This window comes from Maylandia zebra, linkage group LG9 (genome assembly GCF_041146795.1).
Source record: "Maylandia zebra isolate NMK-2024a linkage group LG9, Mzebra_GT3a, whole genome shotgun sequence".
NCBI classification, from domain to species: Eukaryota; Metazoa; Chordata; class Actinopteri; order Cichliformes; family Cichlidae; genus Maylandia; species Maylandia zebra.
This window is the reverse complement of record NC_135175.1, coordinates 27446305-27472465: the sequence shown is the minus strand read 5'-3', so window position 1 is coordinate 27472465 and position 26161 is coordinate 27446305. Positions and strand designations below refer to the sequence as shown.

The following is a 26161-nucleotide window of genomic DNA, read 5'->3' as shown; positions in this document are numbered from 1 at the left end:
AGGATAATAACACATAACAAGAATATTTGTTGTTTAAAAAAGGTAGCAGCAAATTATTTTAGATTTTTGTAATTTAAGTCAAAATTCAGTGACATAGAAGATTCCAGAACTCTTAAAAATATTCAGTTGTGCATTTTTACAACTTCAAATATTTATATTTGCATATGAAAGCTCATCTCAGGTATATGTCTGTATAACACTTTGTGTTGTGTTGTAGCTTCCACATGATAAGACTTTGTTTTAGAGAGCAGGTGCAGAACCAGGTTGTGATAAGTCAGGTGTCTGCAGAGCCTGGAGACCAGGCCAGCAGATAAAACTTCATCATCTAGGCCAGGGGTCGGCAACCTGTGGCATGCGGCTCTTTAGTCCTTATAGTGCGGCTCCGTGTGGTTTGGGAAAATAAATTAGAAGTATTTAGCTGAAGTGTATTTTATTTATGTTAGTTCTCTTTTTTAACTTGTAGTTCTAAATTGGAAGATTATTGTGATATTGAAATATAAAAATACAAATATATTCTATTATTTTTTCATCGCTCAAAATAAGCATCACACTTGCGGAAGCCGGTGTACCCGCCGTGCATTTATCGAGACTTTCAACCCCAGGTAGGCCAATTATGGACCTTCGGATCCACATTATGTCAGCAGCTATTCTCCACCGTGAACTATGTTAAAAACAAACACCGCTCACGCCTCACAGATGACAGCTTACAGTCCTGCGTAAAGATAAAAGCCCCGATTTGCAGACGCTGTGCACAGAGGTTCAGGAGCAGAAGTCCCATTGTAAACATATCACGGCAGACCCGACGATGTTTCCATGAACACGCTTTTCAGAATCTCTTTATTGACCCCTTTTCACACACAGTTGCTGTACGCATACAGCCGGCTGTAGCTTTGCAGCTCACAGCCCGACACACACCAACAACAGCATAGATAGCACAGACGTTAAGGCGGCGAGGCGTGATTGCGGGTGCCGCTCAGGTGCGTCCGCCTCCCCTGCAGCGGCTCTGTAGACCACGCCCCACCACACACATTAACCAGGTAAAATACATATTTAGGCAGAATTTTGCAAATATCTATTTTTCATCTTTTAGCAGCATAGTGCTTTTTTCCAATTATTTTTTAAAAGTCAGGTCAAGGCTCCAAAAGCCCAAAGGCAATATAAGGGTGGCGGCTCACAACAGTTTTTGTTTGCTACATGGATCATTTTAGTTCAGCTGGGTGTCTTTCCTTTGGTTATATTTCTTTAAGAGTTCAAAATGTGTTAATTACATAAATAAAATGTAACTTTCTTTGTAGCACTTCATGGATTTCATAAGCAACACACCTTAGTTGTTCACAAAAAGCATAAAGGTAAAAAACAATATATACAGTGTTATCTTCATTTTAGATGTCAAAAAGTATTTGCGGCTCCCAGTGTTTTCGTTTGCGTGGAAACCGGGTCCAAATGGCTCTTTGGGTGTGAAAGGTTGCTGACCCTTGATCTAGGCGTTTATCCAGCTGGGACATATTCACCTACCTGCCTGAAAGCAAAACAAAACAAAAACTACGTTATCTAAATGTCTTCACTACTAGTTGCAAAATCTGTTGCATGCAAACTGACAGAAGAACTAGCACTTTTTAAAATCTCAAATAGCAATAGGATGAGATTCAAGAAATGAAAAAAGTAAAACTGGAAAGTGGACTGCTCAGCTCAGCTGAAGCCTTTGCTATGTTGTAAGCAAACGACAAGGCAAATGGGGCTGAGATAGAGGCTTGATATTAGTTCATAATTGTCTCCTTGATATTGATGTCCATTAGATAGGTATACTGTACCTCACTTGCATGCATATACACCATACACACACACACATATTCACCAATAACATTTGATCCTTTTCCTTCCCCTCCCCACAACGCTGAATCCAGTATTCCCAGCACTTAACATCGATTATTAATGGAAGGTTTCAAAAGAGAAGGAGGGCAGAAACTGATCTTACTCTTTATACCCACTAACATTAAGAGAAACCTGTCTGAGGATCGGGGCCAGTAACTTCCCAGAAACCTTACTGATGGGAAGTACTGTGCCAGCATAAATTGATTGTGTAATTTCTGCAGATCATCATGAAACCTGAGGGTCATGGTAATGTCTGACAATAGCGACTTATTTTTGCCTTTTGGTCCGAGAATTTTTGAAGACACGTGTGGACAAGTGACCACCTCTGAGGCTGAAAAATGAAGCCAAGTGAGAAGCATCAAAAAGTGCAGTTCCTTAAATGGCCACATGAGGGTGGCTCCAAAAGGAAGTCCTCAAAATGTTGAGCTAGACAGCATTAAACAGCATCAACCACTACCAGTAGTTTTTTTGTTTGTTTTCTTATTTTTAATTGGATAAATCATCCAAAAAGATACTTTAGTAATGGGTGTGACCACTTTGAAAGTTAGTCAAAGGAAGTACGATGAAGCCAGAAGTCATTGAAGTCATTGAACTAGACCTCTCCACCATGTTTGTATCAGCAGCGATCATCAAAATGATTTGGTATTACCTTTTAATGTCTTCATCATCTGTCATTCGAACTGTAGTAAGATGAACACGACACAGCATCCATCCATTATCCAATTCACGACTGCAGGAGAGAAGGATGAAAAGGATGTCTTAAATGTTTGTACATATCCATCACTTTTTGTTTCTTGTTGTGAGCCATTAAAATAACCAGAGGTGAGATCGCACCATTAAAAGAGAAGCTCAGACTGCTAAATGTGTAAAAAAAGTTTTTTATGACAGCTTATTCAGATCATTTAAAGCCAGCCCTCAAGGGAAGAATGTGGCGGATAACACCTCCCCGTTTCCGTCTCATCACAAACAACACCAGTCTTAAAACTGGCACGTGATGGAGATTCAGATGCTATTTGGTAGTTTATCTAAAAGGGAGTCCTGAGCTGTGTTTTCCCATTGTGCATTTTTACTCCTGTTCCTGTGCCCTCTCCTGTCCCCGTGGAGCCAAACGTGCGTCAGCAAGTTGCTCGGCGGCAGCCTGGCTATCTTTTTATCAGCTCCTGTTCCTCTGCTCTTTATTTTGTGAAAAAGGTAACGCATTGAGGAGCAGTCACACATCGTTTAGATATTTATGTTAATCCCACCTGTTAAAAAAAAAGGCTTTTAAAAAACATATTGACAGTAGATATAGTATTAAGCACCTTGTATGTATTGAAAATGAACAGCTCAGCACTCTTTAAGTCTTTATTTCCTCAGCACAACGTTCCTTTTGCAAAATCGAGTCAAACTGTTCATGCTTTGTTTGAATCAGAAGTTTCTCCAGTTGGTCTTCCAGACTCTGTGAGCTGATGAAGATGTGGGCCACCGTTCCTCCCGTGGGGTCCTCTGTGTCCCTTAACTGACTCGAACCTAGTGAGCAAAAATATCCACATGCCTGCGTCTTCGCCGCTGCCTGAGGGAACGTATTAATGCCTCAGCTAATCCGATTAACATTAACAATCCCGCAGGGGAAATCTCTGCACATCTGCAACGGACAGATAATTACGTCGCCTCAGATGTTTGTTTCTTTTTTCTCTCTGTTTGTTCTGGCTCTTTTTATGTCTTTGGAAGACCATCAGCGTTTTTTTACCAGCATGGATGGGCACTGTTTAGCATGCTCAGGTCCTTGTAGAAGAATCTACTCGTGAAGATGTAACATAGGAGGATGCGCTCTGTGTCTCAAGGGCAAGCTTTCACTGCACTTTACTGTTATGACTAATTCAGTTCATGGATTTTCTCTTTGATGTATAAAAGGTAAATTTCTCATGAAAATGACTCTACCAAAATGGTTTCACCTCCCGTAATAGTGGCAGCATCAGTAGTACTACTATTAATTGTACTATAGTTATAATTATTGGAGAAAATAATGCTAATTATTAGAAATTTCTCTACCTGTTTCTTTCTTAGACATTTATTCATTGAGTGTTATATCTGAGACACTATGTGCAGAACATGTCAGTTGTTTTTCATTCCTAATTGCTCTATTATGCAATCATTGTAGTGTAAGGGTTGTTTACTTGTATGCTCGCAACAATATCAAAGCACTGGCTGAACCCTGACGATGTGTGTGAGGCATTTTAGGAGCGAAGCGGTAAGCGTCAGTCACTCATTATGATGTTATCCTGTTAACAGAAGGTTTCTTTCAAAGATTATCTGAGCTGAGTCACTGTTGTTGGAGTTCAAACAATGCACTAAAGAGAGGAATGCGGATTTAAATCCCTAAAGATTGGGAGACTATTCCTGGATGAGTTTCATTCTGCCAGACTGGAAGAGCTAGACATTAAATTCATCAAATCACCAACAACACTGTGATATTCATACCGGCCCTCAATATAGTCTCTTTCATTTTGTTTTTCACTTGAAAATTAAAAATTACACTAAAAAGTAGTGACAACCAATTCCAGCCTGGTCAAAGTTTAGCTCAAACTTTTACCAAAGGTTGGCCAAGCTGAAATAATTATTTATAAATGAGATAGAGCGCTGAATGCACATATAACACACACACACACTGCTTTATCTTGCTCATAAAACGATGTCTGGCAAATCACAAGATTCAAATATAATCAGTGTTTTAAGTAATCTTCTATTGAGTTATTAAATTATTAGCATTATTAATTTATTAGCTTGGTTCCTTTGTGTTATGTGTTTGGTTTGGTTTGATTTTTTTTAATCTTTTAGTGACATTTCTCAAAAGGTTATGGTTGGGGTCAATCCATGTACAATGTGGAGGGAATTTTCAGCCTTGATATGCAGTGTCAACATTGTTCTTGTTATGGTTGTTAATAAAGCTTGTAAGATAATTACAAATGAGTGGTCATACCCTTAAAATGTGTCAAAGGGAAAAATATACAGTGAAAATAATAATAAAATAGTAGTTACTGGATGTAACCGCGAGCTTAAGCTCCTTTACTTACTGGGCTTCACAGGGTGCTGACAATATGGTAAGTCAAGTATGCATATTTAATTTTACGATATGCATATACAGTAACACTGCGTGCATATTTAATAATACTAGAATATTTATAATTTCAGCTATTTGTAGTTATTTTGTTATATTTTATATCTTTGTTATATATTCGTTTAGTTAGTTACTATGCTTTACTGTCTCATAGCAACTGTGAGCACATCATTTCCTCTGGATTTCATTTTTGGTGGTCGTGTCCACTTATTGTTCTGTTTGACACTGCCCCTTCTTGAATAGGTTGTATATCAACATACCTGGACCATAAACCTTCTGAAGTTTTTATTTATTTAGTTATTTTTCCATCAAGGGAACCTGATCATTGGCACATAGTTTTGCCGTACACCAACAAGCTTTTTAAAGTATTGTTCTAAGAAAGCTATCTTATACCTTTTAGTGGAGCAAACCTTTTGTTGTTTCTGCAGCTGTTGTACATATTGTATCTGTTAGGTACTTTTTAGTGCTCAATCAGACTGGAAAAGTGCTCAACAAATGTTACTTTTTCATTATTGAGAAGCAAGCTCAGCAGCTGTTTAGCCATAGTAATTTTAGTACGGTCAAAACTTTTGATCCTTGAGAGTCCTAGAAGTAAGTCCAAGTGTATGCGCTCAACTGATGCCCAGACCTTTTGATCATAGCACATGATCTTCATCAGCAGATGGAGCTGCTCTTTGTAGCATATGAGAAAAAATAAAAATTTGGTGCTCTTTTTTTTTTTTGGCCGACATGAGCAAAAAGGTCCTAGAATTCAAGCAGCATTTGATCTTTTATGTCAACACATTCATGACATCCCTGGAAACACCATCTGCTGACAAAAACCACTATAAAAAAAAAAAGTTCACAGCCCCAAAACACACTGAGTTCATCTGCAGCATCGGCGATACACACTGATGGTCACTTTTGCTGTATTTTAAATTCCCTTTGATGGATGAAAGGTGGCAGAGGAAGTAGAAAAGGTTTAGAGAACACAAGCAAAATAGCTTCCTGAGTAGATTCTGTGGTGAAACAAAGCAAGTAACTGATTATAGAGGGACTTAATGTGCGATAGGATGTACAGTAAACTAAACTGCATAAACCCACTCATTCACTTGTGCGACACCAAAGGAGAACAGTTGGAGAAAACCAACATTTAAATAAGATTACTTTACTGTTTATAGAGACGTCCACTGAGAGCACAATGAGGCAGCAGCTTCCCACGAATTTAAATGTAATTTCCCAGGGAAAGAGGGCCCATTATCATTTAGATAGAAAAAACACTCACAGTTGGGTGGCTCTTTTATTTATTTATTTATTTATTTTTCAGTTTCTTTTCACGACCTTTGTTGTTTAATGCTTCTTCTGTCCTCTTCCAGGTTGGGATTCTCTACTTCCAGCCCAGTGTTTTCCGTTGCATCCTTCTGCGTTGGGTTCGACTGCTGGGTTTCGCTACCGTCTACGGGATGCTGACTCTTAAGTTGTACAGGTACTTCACCCACAGTTCGACACTGTTATCCATCCCTGGAAGCACTCATCAGATTATATTACACCTGACCTCTTAATCCTTTGATAAAGAGTCCTGTGATGTGTCATGGCAGCGTGTTTTTCAGCTACTTCATCACCAGGCTATACTGCCTCATTAAGTGGTAAAGTAATTAAGAAAACACGGAGCGCATTGGCCCCAAATGAGCTCCATATTTAACAAAGTCCTGAATGACAGTTGCTGAGAAAAAGACAAAAGCAGAACTCAGGGACAGAAAGCATCGCCAGAGGATGCAGTGGAGTGGTGTTGGGGGGGAGTTCTCCAGCTGTGAATAGCTGTTAATGAGACAGGGTGGTCCACTGTATTTAAAGTGACAGTGATGAAATTCTTCATTTGTGGGCCTTTTTTTGTCAGGTGAATCTGTCAAAATGCGCTAATGGAGATACTGATTAAGAGGATGTGGCTAACACGAGCCGGGGCCCAGTTCACCCTTAGAGGTGCAAGTTAACATATTGCACAGATCAATTTTTGATGGGGGGCTCATTAGTGGAGAGAGCAGTGGACACTTCATCAATGTGCGTGAAGGGCAGAGCCTAAGAATAGCTATGCCGGTGATGTGTTTGAGCAGAGTTTAACTCATGTTCCACAGTCTGTGGATTTGGCAGGTGGAATAAGTGCTGCAAATGTGATGGCTAGCAGTTTTTTTCTGCTGCGCTGCTTTGCAGGAAGTCAGGAAAAAGTCTTGACATGTCATTTAATCATACCTCAAGGCACACTTTCTTTTAAACCAAAGCCCTTAAATAAGTTTGCAACATATTAGCATTTTTTAATAAATAGTGTAAAATTTCACCCATTTAGTGAGGTGACAAACAATAAGTTTGCTTTGTTTTTTTCTTTTCTGATCACTCAGCTCTAGGGTTGGGTGATATGTAAAAAATTTCCAACCGACAGTCGTCAGTCCAATAATCGTCGATCGACGATATATTCGCGTATGCGCAGACTTTTTGATGGGCGGAGCAATGTAATCATGCACGGACTGATTTGCTGTTTACAACACAGAAGGCCAAACATGGATGAACTAATTTCCCCAAAGAATTAGGGATGTCAGTGTTCATGTGGTCATCACGATTAAAAATTTTAACCATTTTAACCAACAAAAACCATCTGGAGTGCAGAATGAACAAACTTTGGACAAACTGCCTGAAATGCGTTGACAGAGACATTTCAGGGACTTTGACTCCGTCTGTGCTCCAGATGGGTTAATTGTTAATCGCGTTAGTCGTGATTATGCTGACAGCACTAAAAAAAGTATAAAGTTGCCAATTTGGGATGAAAGAGGTAAACCTAAGGATGTAACCAAAGCGGTGTGCCGCTTGTGCAGACGTATAGTGTGAACAAAGTACTCAAACACGACTAACTTGCATAAGCGTGTACGTGTCCACCATGCGGCTGAGTATGCAAGGCTATCACCAACTTCTGCAGCTCCATCAACACGCATTTGGGCACAGAATTTAGGAGCGTGCATTTGCTCGCAGATGAAAAAGGGTGCTGTTAAAACAGTGCTATTATTTTTTTTTTCTGTTGACTGCTTCTATTAGCTCCATCATTATTAGCAAACTTACTCATGGGCAAATAAATAAATAAATCGACCTTGTAAAAACGATCACCAATGGCCTTAGCCTATCGTCGATAGTTGATATATTCGTCCTATCGCTCAACCCTACTCAGCTCTTTTTGTTATGTTTAGTAAGTTTAAGGCAGATAAACTGTTTTGGTTAAATTTCATGAACTAATATGGTCGAGAAAATCATCGATTCTGAGCATGTTGGAGCCAGTTCACAGGAAATGGTGCTAATAAAGGTAAATTCATCCATATAAAAAAAGTAATATGACGTATACTTCTCATTTCGCAAGAGACAGCATGACTAGACTAATATTTTACATCAGCATCCACCATCACAGTTAATTTTTTGCCAGGCCCACTTTTGATCACAGAGTTGACGTCGGCGTTTTCAGCATGTTTGTTTGGACACAGCAGCACACAATAAAAATCCTTTGAAAGGCTGCAATAGCACAGCAGAGAGTTTCAGTTCAGTGACTGCTATTGGCACAGGTGAGTGAAGTTCGTGTCCAAGGAGGAAGATGGGTCACACACTGACCTAAACACTTTGCATACACCCAAGTAGCATCAACAATTTATAGCCTTAACAGCCTGCGTTGTTTATGTTTTTTGGAATGAAACTTTTCAAGGAAACACATCACTTTCTCTTGCATTTTGATTAAAGTGAAGATTTAAGAATGAGTGGGCCCCTTGGGATTTTCTGGTTTTTAAGTGGGCCGCAGCAGTCTTGACTTTGGGATAAAGCTTAATAAGAGTCTATGAAAATTGAAATACTAGTTTTCTGTTAAGTATTTATGTCATATTGTGGAAGCAATATTTTTCCGATACTAATATTGCCATAGACTAATAAACCAGTGTGTAAAGCAGCTGTGATGTATTTTTTGCTTAAAGCTTTTGCATGTAGAAGGTTTCAAATTCTAGCAGATATGGGAAATAAAAAGATAAATACACTCAAGGCACACTGAGTGTAGAGGTATTTCCCTCTCATGGATACTCTGTTTACTTGAAATGACGACAGGCTTACATGAAACTTTGTGAAACAGTCTCAATGTGAGCTTCTCCCTCCACAGGGTGCTGAAGGTGTTCCTGTCCCGTACAGCCCAGAGGATCCCCTATATGACCAGCTGGCGAGTGCTACGTCTGCTGGGCATCATTCTGCTCATCGTCTGCTGGTTCCTGGTGGCTTGGACATCTGCTGTCTGTCAGAACCCGGACAGGAAGTTGGCTCTCATCGAGGTGGGCTACACGCCCAATGGGCTGCAGTTCAGCATGTGCCTCCTGGATCGCTGGGACTATATGATGGCTGTTGGTAAGTACCGTTACTGCCCTCTGCCTCTGCAGGGCGCTGTGAGTAGATTTAAGTGTGCTGCACTCTGCATGTGGGTAAGTGTGGTGAGGAAACGTGGGTTACTTGATGGACACGTGAAATTAAGAAGTGATTTGTTAGGCATGATAGCGATGGGAGTTGAAAGTGAGATGAGGGAAGAATGAGTGATGGGGTGAAGCTGGATGATTAAGACAACTCCCTTCCATGTACATTTGGAAATGTTTCCCAAAAGAAGACATTAATCCTCTCTACTGGTGCTACGCTTTTGGATGCTTTCCTGTGTTGTACACAGGAGGGGAAGGGCAACCAGCAGCAGATGAAGACAGATGAGAAATCAAAGATGCTTTGAGAGCAGCATCTCACTTTGAGCAAGTCTGCATGCTGGTGTATGTCTGCTGACTCAGGCTTCATGAGAGAGCGCTGTGGTCGTTTTAGAGTTCTGGGAAAACAGATGGACCCCCAGCTGGGCCGCCATGCTGCGCTACTGTATACTGAGGACACATTTTCATTCTGTTTATTAGGAGGTAAAAATAGGTTGGCAATATGGAAGTGCGGGGCAACTCTGATGCCACCTGAATGCAGCTTATAATTTACACCCACAGAGATGCAATAAATCTTTCAGATTTAGAAATCCACACCTGCATTTGCTCGCAGCAAGAGATATAATTGTAGTATTTTCTGCTCTGCTGTGTTTCTGCGCAGAAACAATCCCATAAAAAATGAACTCCTATCGAATAAAGACGAATTGTTAAGACCCAAGCATGCAGCAAAACTGCACTTTCAGTAGTTGTTATCATGTGCTCGCATGTGCAGAGGTAGAGGACAGTACAGGCACACTGAGATTCTTGTATTAATCTTGTGCAGTCTAACTTTATAAACATGAAAACAGTAAAAAAGCAGTTATCAGCAGTCATGGTAAGAGAACACACTTCTTTTGCACACTCCTCTTCCTCATCCCTCACACAGCCTCTCTTGTAAATCACATGCTGGTGCGAGTTAGTTTCTTGTGACACCCATGGCAAGGTTAAATATCATAGAACACAGAAACACTATAGAAATTAGTACATGAGTAGTGAGTAGTAAGTATTTTTTAAAAATATTGCACCATACAACCTAGAGAGATTTCTTTTTCTTCATGTGATATCATGCGTGCACGTTATTCAACATATTGAATATGATATGCTGCACTAAGAAGCTCATTATGATTGCTTTGGTTGCTAGTAGGTTGCCTTGGTCACCTGTAATTTGCGACGAACAGCTTGGCTGCAAATACTTGCTAACTACTACCCAAGTGATTGTAGTTAGCAAAAGTGCAACGCAAACTGGAAATGGAGAAGGCTCCCCATCAAAGTAGAAGTTTAAAAGGTGCAGCTTTTATTTTGAAGGAAAATGGTCCCAGTTTCACTAGAAGTGTTCATACACAGGGATGAGTTAATGTCATTGGGTTAGCAGTTCTTTGTCTGCAAATCCTCTGTATAATTGGTTTCACAAAGCCCACTCTAAACTGTATGGAGGTTCATGATAGATTACAAAAAAAGAAAGTTATTCTATAGAAGTTATATTCTATAACAGAATATATGGTTAAAAAAAAGAAAGAAAAGGCTTTGAGGTAGCTAAACTTGTGAGTGAAGTCTTTTAGTTGGTAACGTACCAGAAACATTTTTTGTTTAACGCTGTAAAAAAAAAAAATCAAGTACAAAAAAATGAACAAATCTGCCCATTTTGAAGGATTAATATGCTGGAACTACTGATAAATAATTTACAAATGCTCTGAATAGACCATTAAAAAAGAGTTAGATTTCCCTCGTTGCTCTCACTCGCTATTTTATTTCAAGGAACGGAGAAAACAAATTTATTTCTATTGTTGTCTCGAGTAAATAGTTTTACTTACAAAAATAAAAGTTTGAGATCTAATTATTTAAAAAAAGAAGTCCAACAGACAGGGAGGCGTTTACAGTAATGAGTCACTTTGCAGTGATTGTTGTTCCTATTGTAAGGAAACATGATTCACTTGCCCTCACAGGCAGCAACCTGGCGTGTTTACAGTTGCGGAGCTGGATACCTTGGAAACCTTATGTGAGGCTGCCGCGGAGGTGCACGGGGACTCATTTAATGCCCTGAGAATACAACCACAGCTGTTGCAAATGAGTCTGTCGAGCAGGCCACTTTCCTGTATACGTGTGTTTTACAACCATCTGTGGCAGCTCCATGTGTGCGCTGGAGTGTGAAGTGGCTGGTTGGTTGGTGCCCATGTAAGGAGCGTGTGCCGCATTGAAATGATTTCTTGGCCATAGCATTCGCTGTGTTTACAGCTTGTTTTTTGTTTTTTCGCTTCCCAGCCGAGTTCCTCTTCCTGCTGTGGGCGGTCTATCTGTGTTACGCCGTGAGGACTGTGCCGTCGGCCTTCCACGAGCCTCGCTACATGGCCATCGCTGTTCATAATGAGCTTGTGCTGTCAGCTATATTCTACATCATCAGGTAAGAGCTCCTCCTCCTAGTGATTTGGCACCATGAGGTTTTTTTTGTTGAATTTAAAAAAAATGCAAATATATTCTATCGTATTATTGCATCGTACCAGAAAATTAGTAAAAGTTATATGAGATAAATAGTTTGTTTATAAGGTCAGTGAACTGCCAACATAGTCTCTTGGTTATAGCACATCGAGTAAGCTAGAATGAATCTTAAGGAAATGACATGACAGAAATCAGAAAGTCTGAAAACCTTCAAACTGCGAACATGTTTTCAATCCCATGAGGTGATTTGATGCAAATTCACACTGGGCAATGCAAACAGAGGCGAAGCCGCATTTGCGCAGGTTAAAATTTTTCAACTCAAATTTGCATCATGTTGCAAAGCAAAAACCCATGATGACAATTAGAAACGGAGCTCCACAGCTCACTTTTATGCAGAGACGGGAAAAATAGATGAAGCCTTGAAGGTGTGCAAAATGGCAAATTTTCCAGCTATCAGTTACATGCCTCCTCATCCTGTTGGTCATTCAATGGTTGGTTGCTTTTGGACAATTCAGCCCTCAGTTGCCTAGGTAACCTTCTAATTTATTTGCCACCCCCTCATATGTCGATCAACATATGTGGGGGTCGCCATTGTTGGTATTTGCTGCATTTGCTCATGCCCACTCACTTCTCCTATTATCGCTTGAAGTTGCTGAACATCTTTGGCATTTTATGTTCTCTGATCACCACATCGCTCCGTGTGTGGACCACCCTTAGCTCAGGGGGAAAGTTTGCTTTGCATTTGGTAGCCAGCAGACCAGCAATAGTACGAAAGACATTAAACATGTAGCCTAATCTAATGGATGAGGATAAAAATTGGCTGTGTAAACAGTGCTTATATTTAGAAACCACTTGAAACTGTTAATTACATTCTTTAATAATCAAATCATATTTTAAATGTCACTCAACAGTGCGGCACTTTGTACTGCAAATCATCATACTCATGATGTCAGATTAGTTTGCCAAGTGTTCCTTTCTTTGCAGGTTAGCATCCACGCGCCTGTGCTGTACTTCATGGCACATTACTCCAGTGATTATACACTAGCTTGTTCTCTCACAGCCTGCATACAACTGTTCATTTTCTAAATCACATACTGCTGTGTAGCATCTGAGAACAGTTAACTATTGCACATGAGTAAAATAGTAATTATTTACTCAACCAGCTGGTATTTGTGGTGCAGACTAGTGAGGGAAAGGTTGTTTAATCAGCTAGAAATTTCTTATATGTTATCAGTACTGCATAAGAACATTTTTGCTTTGTGTAAAGTAGTCAGTCTGTTCAGATTCTTGGTACATATGTACAGACCTGGTATAAACCAGCAGCTCTTCTCAAACACTTTGAGGTTACGGCACAGAATTTAATTATTCTGCTGCATTTTTGGTTCAGGTTGTTTGTGGTAATGGCAGGAAAGGTACTGCCCTCTTCTGGAAATGGGCAGCAGCAGCTCAAATAATTTAAAGCTACAGAGAGTTGAAGAGAAGAGGGCTGAAACCGAGCAAAATCAATTTATTTAACAAAAATAACCCAAAATGCAAACCAAGAATACAGTGGTGTGATAGAAAAATCTGTGAGGTGTCTTGATTGATTGATTGAATCTTTATTTTGAACATGTTGAAAAAGTACAACAAAATAGAATTAAAAGAGACAAATGAACAAAGCAAAACAAAAGGAAAACGAGCAACCACAACTCCAAATAACGTTCATGTTCAAAAAGGAGCAGGAAGAAGCATAAGCTTGTCTTGAAATGAAACTGGGAAGGCTCTACTCTGGGGTCCAGTGAGACTTGTTAAAGGTGGACATTTAAGTATCAGCAGATACGCAGGTACACCTGTGCTGTTTGCACAGTCAGGCTGTGTTTTCTGACTCATCACAGACAGTTTTTTGCAGTAAACTCCCCCACCTGTGCTATACTGTAAGAAGCCTACAGCTTACATCATCTGTTATAATGCTATATCCAAACTGAAAACTTTTTAAACTGATTTTCTATTTATTTATGTAATAAATTTGTCTAGAATTTTTACCAAAACACTTTGAGCATCACAAATTATATTCTGTTATACCCCATACAATACTGAATTTAGAGATTCTTTGGGTAATAATCCTCTGTCTTGAAATACGCTCCAACTTTTATTTTATGACTAACACTGATGATAACTGACAGTAACATAACTGACAGGATCAGTTAAAAGAAAAAGAGACACTTTTATTTAAGATATTTAAGATAAAGAAGTGGGTTTTTTTGTTTGTTTTGTCTGTTTTATTTGGATGGCAGTCTGTGTCACTTTTGCCTCACAGCTAAAAGGTGTTGGGTTCAAATCCAGCTCAGGACCTTTCTGTGTGCACACGTAAATGGAATAATAAAGGAAACAAAAGCAAAGTCCAAGTTTAACAAACACAAAAATCAGAACCTTAACACTGGAATAACAGTAAGGCTCGAATCCACCCACATAGCGCTCTAAGCATAGTTACTAATAGATACATTGTGTTCAGCATGCAAATGTTGTCACTTAAATTTGCAAAATTCCCAGTACGTACTGGCTCCATATTTAATATCATAGTCTGTCTTCAGGTTGTCATTTTGATGTTTATATCCTCCAGTAGATCGCCTGATTTCCGTGTACGCTAGCTCAACTGTTCTGTTCAGCTCGTAGTTAATTTTGATCATAGTGAAATCAGCCCTCTCCCTCCAGTCTACACGTCAAGTAGCTGCAATGTGCAGTTTTAATAAATGAGATGTTTCAGCTGACACTGCCACAGTCGCTCCTAGCTCGAGCCGCCCTAATTGAGAGCTCAGCTACATCACATTATTCACTAATGAACCATGTCAGGGTGATTTTTTTTTTCTAAGACAGCATCAATTACTTGAACTATTGGTAGCTTTATTATCGTTCATTACCAATAAATTGTGCATGATCGATAGTTTACTGGAAGAAATGCGAGTTTTTAAGTGTTCTGATGTCTTTTTGAACATCTGGCTCTTGTGATTGCTTGGCCAGTTCTTTTAACGAGCCTCTCGAGCATTGTTGTGAGGCTTTCCTCTGCAGAAAATGGCCAGATGAGGTCCTTAATAAACTGGAGAACTGCCTGGTGTGGTGGGTTAATTCCGTCTGGTTGCCACCTGGGGCTCCAGTGTGCACCGGGGCTAGTTAAAGGCAACCGCCATCCATTTATGTTGCATGAAGAACCTGCTATTTGATCCCATAGTGACCAGTTAAAGCTCAGGCTTCCGTGTTGGCTGTGGTCATCTTCAGGTATAAGCCAGGTCCAGGTAAATGGGATGCTGGAATGAAACCGCTGGAGTCGTAGGAGTGGTGGAGATCGCTCAGTGAAATGCTGCTGGCTGAGAGGAAACAGCATGCCAGAGTTATTAAATCCTCATCTGCACACAAACTCATCACAAAACACGAAGGAGAGAAGACTTCAAAGCTTCGAGACATTTCATATGCTGGACGTTTGCCTTCATTCATGCCTCACAGCTATTACCACAGTAACTGTTTGTTAATTAGCCATTTGCCAACCTCAGCAGCGTAATGAGCCTGCTACATGACATTTGCTTGTTAGAGGCTCTCCAGTGGTGGAATTAGCATCTAACAAGACATGCCTTCATATCCTTAGTGCACACGAGGTCTCACTGTGCTGAAAGCCTGTTAGTTCGTTCTAAATAACAGGCTGGAGCTACTCCTCTCACCACTGTTGTTTCAGATGGTAATTATCTTATTTTCCTCCAACTGCTGCAGCACAGCTAGCCTAGTGTGTTCCCGTCTGATGTACACATAGACTGAATCTTTTGACCAGATGAAGGTCACTCCTTTTTATTGTGAATCCAATTGAGCGGATGAGGAAAATATTGTGTCCTTGCTGGCACGAGGATCACCCAAGTAGAACACTGCAGGAGTGCATTTGACGACTAGACAGACACTGCTGCTAAATCTGCTGCACTGGTGGTAGCTTTCTCTCCCACATCCATCTGTATCCAAGAGCTTTGATGCAGGTTTCACTTCAGTTAGTGAATGAACACTTTAAAGTTGATGAACTATAATAAAGACGTGTCTTTGTGTCCAAATACTTTCCTGGTTTATGTGGTGAGATTTAGCAGGTTGAATAGTGATGCTGAACAGCTTTATAGATATCAGAATATAAGAAACTGAAATCCTATCGGCAGTCAATGAAATTGACTAACATCAGCTTCACATCTGGATGTCTGTCTTTATTTTTACAGGTTCACTCTCGCTCCTGAGCTGCATCCAGACTGGATGCTGCTCCTGTTCTTCACCCACACTCACCTAACTGTCACTGTCACCCTGGGTCTTCTACTCATTCCTAAGGTAACCATTTCAATGTATGCAATACATTCACAAATGTATGGAAAAGATGGGTGTAGTATCTAATTGAATTTAAGTTTATTTATATAACGTCAAATCCCAACAACAGTCGCCTCATGACGCTTTATATTGCAAAGTAAAGACCCTACAATAATAATTGTAGTTTGTGAACCATCACTGTGAGACCTCAGTTTCAGAAGCTCTGAATCACAAGCACCCCTCCATGCTCACAGTGTAGCAACTTGTATAGATTTAGTCTATGAGGTTGCCCTAAAAAAGTCGCTAGGGTGAAAAAGTATATTCACCAACCAGGTAGTGAGTAGTTACTGGAGGTTATTTTACTTTTTACTATGTGTTGTAATAAAAACCTGCTTGTGATTGCGTTGGTCGCTAACAGATTGCCATAGATGAGTCAGTGTCTTGCATGCAAACTGTGGTCAATTTTGGCAAACTGCTAGCGACCAATGAAATCGCAAGGTTTTTGGTGCAGCAACCACTCGGCAACCAGCTGGGGTATATGCATTTTTCCAAAGGTTGCTATGGAGTCGCTGACTGGTCTCTTGACTTATGTGACTGGGGCCTAAAATAGTGTGTACTCATAGAACAAATCAGCAGTAAGCACTCTGAGTATCTGTTGGGCTTATTTCCAGTTTTAGATGTCATGCTCCCTAGGTCAGTTAGCCTTAAAGTTCTTATTAATTCAAGTTTAAGCTCCAAAAAGTGTTGGGGGTGATTTATGTCTGAGGGATAGCAGCAGCAAGAGTGACAGGGAAGGTTTACAAAACAGTCGTGAGAATGCTATGATGTATGTTTCATGGCATTGACATTGGCACTGACAAAAACAGGAGGCAGAGCTGGAGATGTTGAGACTTTCATTGGGACATAATTAGAAATGACTACATCAGACAGACTGCTCAAGTTGAGCAGTTTGGAGACAAAGTTAGAGGTTTGTGCAGAGGAGAAATAGTGGATTATTGGATGGTGAACATGGATCTGGCAGTCAGGAAATGCAGAGGGGTGATGTGATAGAGGAGGACACTAGAAATAGGGTCCACAATTCCCTGTGGACACCCCTAAGGGAAGGAAAGAAGAAGAAGAATCTGTGCAGCACTTAAGTTTCATTTAAATGTTCTACTGTATATGAGTAAATTGCCTTAACTTGGCCATTCAACTTGCCCCAACTGGCCCAGATTTAAAGCACTTCTCCATTGGCTTCACCTTTCATATGTAGCCTGTGCTTACATGCTGCTTTACTTGTAATTTAGCTCCTTTGGTATTCGATGCTGTCCAGGATTTAGGCATTTCCAATTCAAGATATTGTTATTATTGTTGTTTTTATTCTTACTTTTTATTTTATTAATTATCTTTCATGGTGGTCTTTATTTTCATCAGTAAAATATAATGTTTTATATTTGCTATATAGACACGTAAATACATAGTAATGCACTAAAGAACTGTTTCCATCTTCTTAAATAATGTTAGGTTAAGTAAGTAAGCTATATATGTATATTGTGATTTCTGCATTGTTTGCTTTTCCTTGCTTAAGAAATGTAATGGAAACAATCAGTGTTGACCAATTTTACCGCCCTCCATCAGTTCCTGTTTGCTGGCACCCACATGAGAGATGATATCGCGTCTGAGGCCTATGAGGACGAGTTGGACATGGGTCGCTCTGGATCGTACCTCAACAGCAGCATAACGTCAGCATGGAGCGAGCACAGCCTGGACCCTGAGGACATCAGGGTGAGGGGTGTTTCCACCAACTTTTACATTTCCATTGTGCACCTTTTGAATCCTCCAAAAATACTGAGCCATGGCAGTTTTTTATTGCAGACACCAGACGAAATGGGCCATCTCAATTCTATTAATGGCTGTGGCATAAGGTCTTGCGACAGCCTTTGGGAAAAACGTGCCAACGTGAGCAGAGATATCTGTTTGTCTGTTAGAGCTGAAGAAGTCTCTCTACCAAAATATTTGGGTACCTTAAGCCTATAATGTAGAAGAGGGGGTTTTATGGTGACATCCAGGTGTTTGAGAGCATTCACTGTCACGGAGGGAAATGCAGATTGAAATCCAACTGATTCAGGATCTGAGCTTAGAGGCTGTTTCAGACCTAACACTAAAAGACACTCCGTTTTCTTATTTGATGCTGTCCTAAACTGTCCCGTCTTTGCTTTTTTTCAGCATGTGATACTCTGTAATGCATTATTTAAAAACTGTTTGTAGTCACGTGTCATTAGGTAGTACTGCATGCTTTCTGTGCAGCAGATTGTGTGCTTTTCTGTAGCAGTGTTTGAGCGCGACCTTTGTTTGTTTGTTTTCTTTATTTAGCCAGGTTAATGTCTTTAAAAAAAGACTTATAACTTTGTATCTGTCTTATCATTGATGTGTAGGAAGAGCTGAAGAAACTGTACTCCCAGTTGGAGATTTACAAAAGGAAGAAGATGCTAGCAAACAACCCTCATCTCCAGAAAAAGCGAAGCTCTAAGAAAGGGTTAGGTCGCTCGCTGATGAGGCGCATCACAGAGATTCCCGAGTCCGTGCATCGCCAGTGCAGCCGTGAAGAGAAGGAGGCGGGAGAGCATGGCAGCAATCGTAACAGCATCTCCATGCTGAAGAAAACCCCCTTGGATACGACTCACCCAGCAAAACCAGCGAAGGAAGAGACACTGAAAAACAAGGTGTTCTCCCTGAAGAAGTCACACAGTAGCTATGATCACGTCCGGGACCAGAATGAGGACTCCAGCAGCACTGTAAATGATAAGATTGATGAGAACACAGCTGAAGGGTCCCTCCTGGATACACTTATGGGCAAGAAGCTGGTCAAGAAGACATCCAGTGAGAACATAAACGCCCCCAGTGAATCTACAGAATCAGTTCCCTTGGTATGCAAGTCAGCAAGCGCCCATAATCTCTCTGCAGACAAGAAACCAATTCATCCTAGAGCCTCCATGCTGCAGAAGTCCCTCAGTGTCATTGCTAGTGCCAAAGAGAAGACTTTGGGCTTGACTGGAAAGACCCAGGGTACAGAGGAAAGCAATAAGAAGAGTCAGCCAAAGAGCAAAGACACAAAGGCAAATGTAGAGCCAGAAAATGAATGCCAACCCAAGATGATTATCAGCCAGTCAGTCGAGTACAAACAAAGCACCACAAAAGGCATAATCATGAAACAGCCAGTTAGTGGCAGCCAACCGACAATCTGCTCCGACCCCATTAAGGGAAAAGACCTCTATGATCTCTCAGAAGTATGCCCCTGGGAGGTGGAAGATCTCCCAACTCCATCTGAAAATAAGGTTCAAAAGCATGTATCTATTGCACCAAAGGAAACCACAACTGTTCATGGAGGTAGCACGAAAGGAGCCAAGTCTCAGAAGCAGAAAGGTTCTGATCATTCTCCATCCAGTGGCAGGCACCCAAAGGAGATTCAGAGGTCATCGGCTATTCGAGCAGAGGTGTGCCCATGGGAAGACAGAGGTGAGATTCAAGCCAGTCAAGCGGAACCATCGAAGCAATCGATGTCTCAGTCTAAAGCCCAGCAGCCTCCCTCTTCAGTTGAAAGCTCCAGAACACATCGGGCAGATGTTTGTCCCTGGGACTTCGAAGAGCTGAAAAAACCAACAGAGTCAGCTCACTCACCAGACGTGACAAAGCAGAAAAAGGGAACCTCTCCAATGGATGTGAGAGATCCACCTAAAGGATCACTCCAGCCACTAATATCAAAAGTCGACGTCTGTCCATGGGAATTCGACAACAGTGCAGCTGCTCCAAATTCAGAGAGGATACCCAGCCCCTCACAAGCACCCAAAACCAAGGAGTCCCCTTCTAAAAAGAAAGGGCCCCCTTTCACAAGAACAGTTGACCAAGAAAAATCAAAAGACACTGATGATGAGAAAAGCAGAACAAAGGTGAAGGACAAGAGTAAATCTTCAGAGAAACATGTCGGCCAGCAAAAAATGGCCGAGGTCTGCCCGTGGGATGTAGAGAGTCACCAGGAAATGCTGCTGGTAGAAAAAAGGAAAAGCGCTAATGTTGGAGCAGCCAAAGAAAAGCAGGCGGAAGTCTGTCCGTGGGATTTTGAGGAAAAAACGGATACAGACAAAAGTTCTTCTGCAGTGAAACAGAGCAAACCAACTCCTAAAGGGGGGCCTGTAGGTGCTGCTAAAAAGGCAGATGTTTGTCCCTGGGACTTTGAGGATAGTACGTCGAGCAAGAAAGCATGACACTCAACCTTAATGGACCACTGATATATTATAATTATTGATGTATACTTTTTTTCCACTTTGAAATCGTTAAATATCACCTTTTACTATTAGTACGGTGACTTGGAAGCAAAGTTGATCCACAAGTTGCCTTCCTTTCCAAGGTTTTGTTCCTGTTTTATCTATTTTGGAAAAAAGTGAAATCTACAAAAAAAAAAAAGTCATGATGAGCATTCCAGATTATTACAGGGCACTCCTGAAGAGAAATTGTAGACTAATTATGCAACTTTTAATTCAGTCTTTTCACTTCATAAGCAATGTTAAACATCCATGTTCACCATGTCAGCTGTTCTTACTTTTTTTTTTGCTATGATTAGTTCTTGGACGAGACTGTAGAGACAAATATTGATGTGTATAAACAAGAAAGTATAAAATTAAGGTTGAATTGCATAACAGGGAAAGTGAAAGCCAAAGAACAAGTGAACAGTTGCAAAGAGGGATGCAGGTCTCAAAGCTCTAAAGTTAATTTATTAGTTTTTGTCCTTGGCGTAGGAAAGAAATCAGTCTATAGCACTTTAGCCAATTTCACAAATTAAGAACTGAGGACAGGTTATGTCCAACTTGTACATTTTGTCTTCTTATTTTCAACCACATGGCATGATATCACACACGATATAACACACTGACCAAACTCAGACATGTTTTGTTTGTTTGTTTTTTGTTTAGATCTATTTAATTGTAGTTCTCAGCAGATTAAAATGCTTCCAAGTCTGCGGAGATGTACTGTATGTGCCTATCTAACTAGCATTGTCTTGTATCAGTCTGAAGAGAAGCGAGTGTCTTCTTCTTCAGCATTTTGTGATGGTGAATTATATAAACAGCATGCACAGCCAGGTATCGAGAGTAGATGAAGCCTACCGGTTTGTCTACTAAAACAGTTAATGTGTTGGCAAATCTATAATGTTGTTTTCAGTTCACTTTTTTGAGACCCTGTTTTATAGTTTCAAAAGCTAAAGGGTGATATTTGAGAGCAGCGTTAACATGAATGTGTCAGATATGTTCACATATGTCAAAAGTAGTGAAGGAAAAGTTATTTGCACCAGCTTTGTGTATGAATCCAGCTTGGATCTTCGTCTTGCACCAAATGTGAGTAAGTGTGTGCCTGAGGATGCAATATTTAAAGGACAAATGAGATGCAGAAAAATTTGCAGAAGATCTGTTCTTGCCTTTGTGTTTACCATCCTACTGCCTCAACGTAAAAAAAAGGAAAGCAACTTCTCTTACACAATAACAGAAGCATTCTGGGTAATTAAAACTTGGGTTCTGTCTAGTAGTTGTGGCCACTAAAATTTGCCAGATAGTCCCACAGGTTTTTAAGGAGACTTCTGGCTTAGCTAAAACTGTCTGGAAGTTATTACTTAGTCTGGATAATCATCCATCAAAATTAAACAAATTAACATGCTATGCATCTGTAGATTATAGTCTAATGTAATGGCCTAAAAGCAAAAGACACCCTGTTTGAAAATGAAGGAGACACTAATCGCTTTTGGGTCATGTCAGCAAGGGCAGTTAGCATAAATATCGAAAATGTGGAGATCCATGCTGTAGCAACAGAAAGTAACCTTTAGTTAAAGAAATGAGCTGCCTGAAATGCTGCTGTGCCTCTGGGACCTCGTTTTTCATAGACATAGCTACTTTTTCTGGATCTTGCAGCGATAGATGACTTTGTTAGCTACACTTGTGTGCTACACTGCACTTGAGCCCACTATGTTTAAGTCAGTCAATCCCTTGAGAATATTGAAAATGCCCAACTTTACAGTGTGCGAGTGATCTGACAAATATTATAGATTATGATGCATTTCAATGTACTAAGAGTCTATGCAAGAGGTCTGTACAACAGTTGTAATGAGTGTGAGTGCTGGTATGTTTTTGTTTACACTCAACTGTTCACTGTTCATTAGCGCAAATCTTGACTTAGTCAGTCACATGGTCATGGTCAAAAAGACCTGCTAATAGGGAAGTTTAGAATGGGAAAAATCTGTGATTTAAGTGACTGAACGTAGTATGATTGTGGTTGTCAGATGAGCTGGGATGAATATTTCAGAAACTGCTGATTTGTTTATATTTTCTCACATTCCCACTCTAGAGTTTACAGAGAATGGTCCAAAAACAGAGAAAAATATCCGGTGAATGGCAGTTCTCTGGGCAAAAATGACAGTTTTTGATGTGAGAAGTCGGAGGAGAATGGCCAAACTACTTGGAATTGATAGGAAAGAAAGAAAAATACTTATAACCACTTGTTACAAGCAACGTATGCAGAAGAGCATCTCTTAACCTTGAAGCCAATGACCTATAGCTGGAGAAGCCTGTCCTAGATGCTATTTCTGTCAGCTAAGAACAAGAAACTGAGCCTATTTCACATTGACTCACCAGAACTGGACAATAGAAGACTGGAAAAATATTCCCTCTGGTCTAAGAAGCCTCAATTTCTGCTCCAACATTTGCATGGTAGAGTTAGAAGCTGGAGTTAACAACACAAAAGCATGGTTCAACTCTGTATCAGTGGTTCAGGGTGATGCTGGTGGTGTTGTAATAGCTTGGGGGATGTAGGCCTCTAATACAAATTCATCACCGTTTAAATGCCACAGCCTACCCCAGTATTGTTGCTGATCCTTTTATGATCACAGCGTACCCATTGTCCGATAGCTGCTCCCCGTAGGCTAACGCAAACCTCAAATCATCTCAAATGGTTTCTTGAACATTACGTTAAGTTCACTGTACTCAAATGGCCTCCACCAAACCTTAATCCAATAGCGCACCTTCCAGTGGTGAGATTCACATTATGGATCTACAGCAACTGTGTGATCATGCCACTATGAACCAAAGTCTCTGAAGAATATTTCCAGGACTTTGCTCACTAGTACCAGGTTGGGTTAGTTAAGGTAAGTTGATGACTTATACCTTCATCCTCACTTCCACATGTGGTTCTTTCTGGCTCCAAAAAATAGAAGAAATCCCAACAGCAGCCGAAATGCCAAACTCAACTCTTCATCAGTGATGTCATGTTGTTCACATCCATCTTTTATTTACTTATATAGTGTTTCAAAGTTTATGGTCTAGTGCAGATTAAGCATCAAGTCTGAAATCTGCAATGTAGGAAACTCTGGACACAGACAGGGATGAATGAAGGTTCATCAAGTATGATCCTATCTAAATGATAGAAACAGTGGCCATAACTTCCAAAATAAAATCCAAGTTTTTATTAACTGGATAAAGGAACTGTCATTGAATGATGTGAAATACTGACAATAGTGTGACCTTTTATATTTAAAGGTTAAGCACTGCTGCAGTTTTTCTTTGCATCTCCATATTAGGCGTCATTTCAACTTAAATACAAATCAGACTGAACCCCCATTTGTTTATCAACCTAATAAGTTCATAATTAAACTTAGCATGGTAGTTATCAAATAATAATCTGACTAAATCTTTTAAAGGTTTTGAGATGTGCCGTGTTTTGTATCAAAATGTCTAAATAGTCACCATAAACTATCAAAGTGAAAAAAATACCCGCGTTTATATTTGCAGTTGTGTGTCAGTAAAGCATCCACAGTGCATTGTGGTATCTTGTGAGAATTACTGATTGTAATTGTCTGTCTTCATGTCAATTTCCTCAGAACCCATTAGGGGTTGGTAATGACTATGATTCAGGCCAGTACCCATCGGTGAGTTTTCTTGAATTACTAAATTTCTTTGGCACAACTCAAATGAAAACAATCCAGCAACTGATATCATTTTCTGAGAATTACCTCCACCTCCAGCCTGTGGGAGGTGTCAGAGAGCACTGATTGATTGCAATCCTTTGATGGATCCTTGTGATCTTTATGAACCAGATGTTAAGCGTCATCTATCATCTGAGTCAGGATTTTATTGCATGAGTACAGCGACATTTGAAAAGCCCCTTCTTTATTTAAACCTAACTTTGGAGTCACTGCCATTTTCACTGAACTCGGGAGAAGAATAACCTGCTGCCTCTTTTACTGTCACTGTAGGAAAGTTATTTCAAAATGGAAAGATGTGTTTGTTTTCATATTTCAAAGTGAAATGGAGCGAATAGAGGCTCCATGATTTTGGTTGAATTTAATCCCAAAAAGAAAAAGAACCAAAAACAAGCAATATGTTAGCATTTTTAACAACAGAAGGAATTTTTATGGTGTCATTTATGTTGATTTTAAAACTAAACCCCAAAAAATGACAGTGCAACATCCCAGCACTAAATGAAGTCACTGTTTTATGTAACTTTGAGTCTACTGTTTTAATTTACAATAGCGTGCTTGCTGCAGGAATTCTCAGTTCTGCCAGTCCATAGCTGTATGCGTATTAAACAGTGTGATACATAACCAAGTGTTTGTTACTGTCCGTCTCTCTGGAATTCATCAATGAGTCTGTGAGTATTTGAACCTCAGCCATTTACTCGGGTGTGAAAATCCAAGACCATTGTTCTTGTACCACGCCGTGTCCCGTAGCTTCTTTGTCCTCCAATTGGGTCGTCTCTACCATGGTGCATTTTTGTTGGTTAGCTGCTTTCATTTAAACCTGACTTCTATTTCTTGTGACCAAACAAAGTCACACAAAGGCAAATACAACTACTACTATCGCTACTACTACTACTACTCAACGCTGTAACGTCGTAAATCTTGCTCTTGTGGCTTCTGCATGAATTCAAGAAATTAGTAGGACCGATGTTTCACTGCCCTTGATAGAACAAAAAAAAAAATAAAGAAAAGAAAAAATTGATCTTTTATGGACTGTTACAAGTTGTATAGTGAGTGATACTGTCTCTAACCCACTGTATTGTGCTTGTTATAACTATTGCTCTATGACAAGCTTATAGCATCAATATATGGGAATATTTGGTAGATTTATATTGTGTTATATTGTGATAGCATGTACATAAAAGATACCTCCTCTGCAATAAATATTTATATGAAAATTAACTGTGCGTTCTCCTCTGTTTCCACTACAATGCTTCAGATCCTACAGGAAGACAGTCCCGTGATGCATTTCTGCTTATAATCATGCCTGTCTCAGATTGATTTGCTTATTCTTTGTGCAGACATACAGTTGGAGAAAGTCCAGCATTTAACGACCTTGTGCATCATAACCACTTTAGAGTATGTGCTTCTTGGCGACTGCCCTGAAATGCTTTTATGGCTCATTGTGGTCTTTTTGGATGAAGATCAATGGACATTCTCTACACGAAGCAGGACACAGAAGATTATATCAAATGCTGACTCCAGACCCCTGAAGAAAAACTGAGTGCTGTTATTTTCCTATTCTGAGATAATTATCCGCCAAGGTGAAATTATTTCATACCCAAGCCAAAGGGAAAACCTGCTCTGTTAATACTGTTTAAAGTAGTGCTGTCAATAGATTAAAAAAAATTAACTAACTAATCTCACAATTTTCTGTTATTAATTGCGATTAATCTCAATTACTTTATTAATAGCCTGGCTCCAATTACATTTTTTTATTTTTTATATTTTAAGTAATTATCGTTGTTCACCGAAGTCCAGTGGTCTCCGGTGAGAGCGACATTCCTTACTTGCACAAGCTTGCTGGACTGCTGAGCCCTCTGGTCCCCATACAAAGTGTGCAGTCTCGACACAATGGTTCCTCTCGAGGGCAGATTGTAACACTCATCTCCTGATGCAGCACGAATGACTTCTCTCAGTCCATCATCTTCTACT

General features: G+C 40.0%; 1 protein-coding gene across 2 annotated transcripts in view; it reads left to right on the top strand.

Annotated features, from left to right (window-relative positions):
• The window catches only part of gpr158a (G protein-coupled receptor 158a), a 93410-nt gene extending 68030 nt beyond the window's left edge, over positions 1-25380 (top strand). The window contains exons 6-12 of one of the 2 annotated variants that reach the window (XM_004551870.4): positions 6325-6434; positions 9123-9361; positions 11719-11857; positions 16113-16218; positions 17812-17958; positions 18049-18132; positions 18609-25380. In XM_004551870.4, the coding sequence (XP_004551927.1) occupies positions 6325-6434; positions 9123-9361; positions 11719-11857; positions 16113-16218; positions 17812-17958; positions 18049-18132; positions 18609-20435 (2652 nt within the window). In that variant the 3' untranslated portion in view covers positions 20436-25380. The remainder of the gene's footprint in view (positions 1-6324; positions 6435-9122; positions 9362-11718; positions 11858-16112; positions 16219-17811; positions 17959-18048; positions 18133-18608) is intronic. The other variant, XM_004551871.4, reaches the window with a different exon arrangement.
• The last annotated feature ends 781 nt before the right edge of the window (positions 25381-26161 follow it).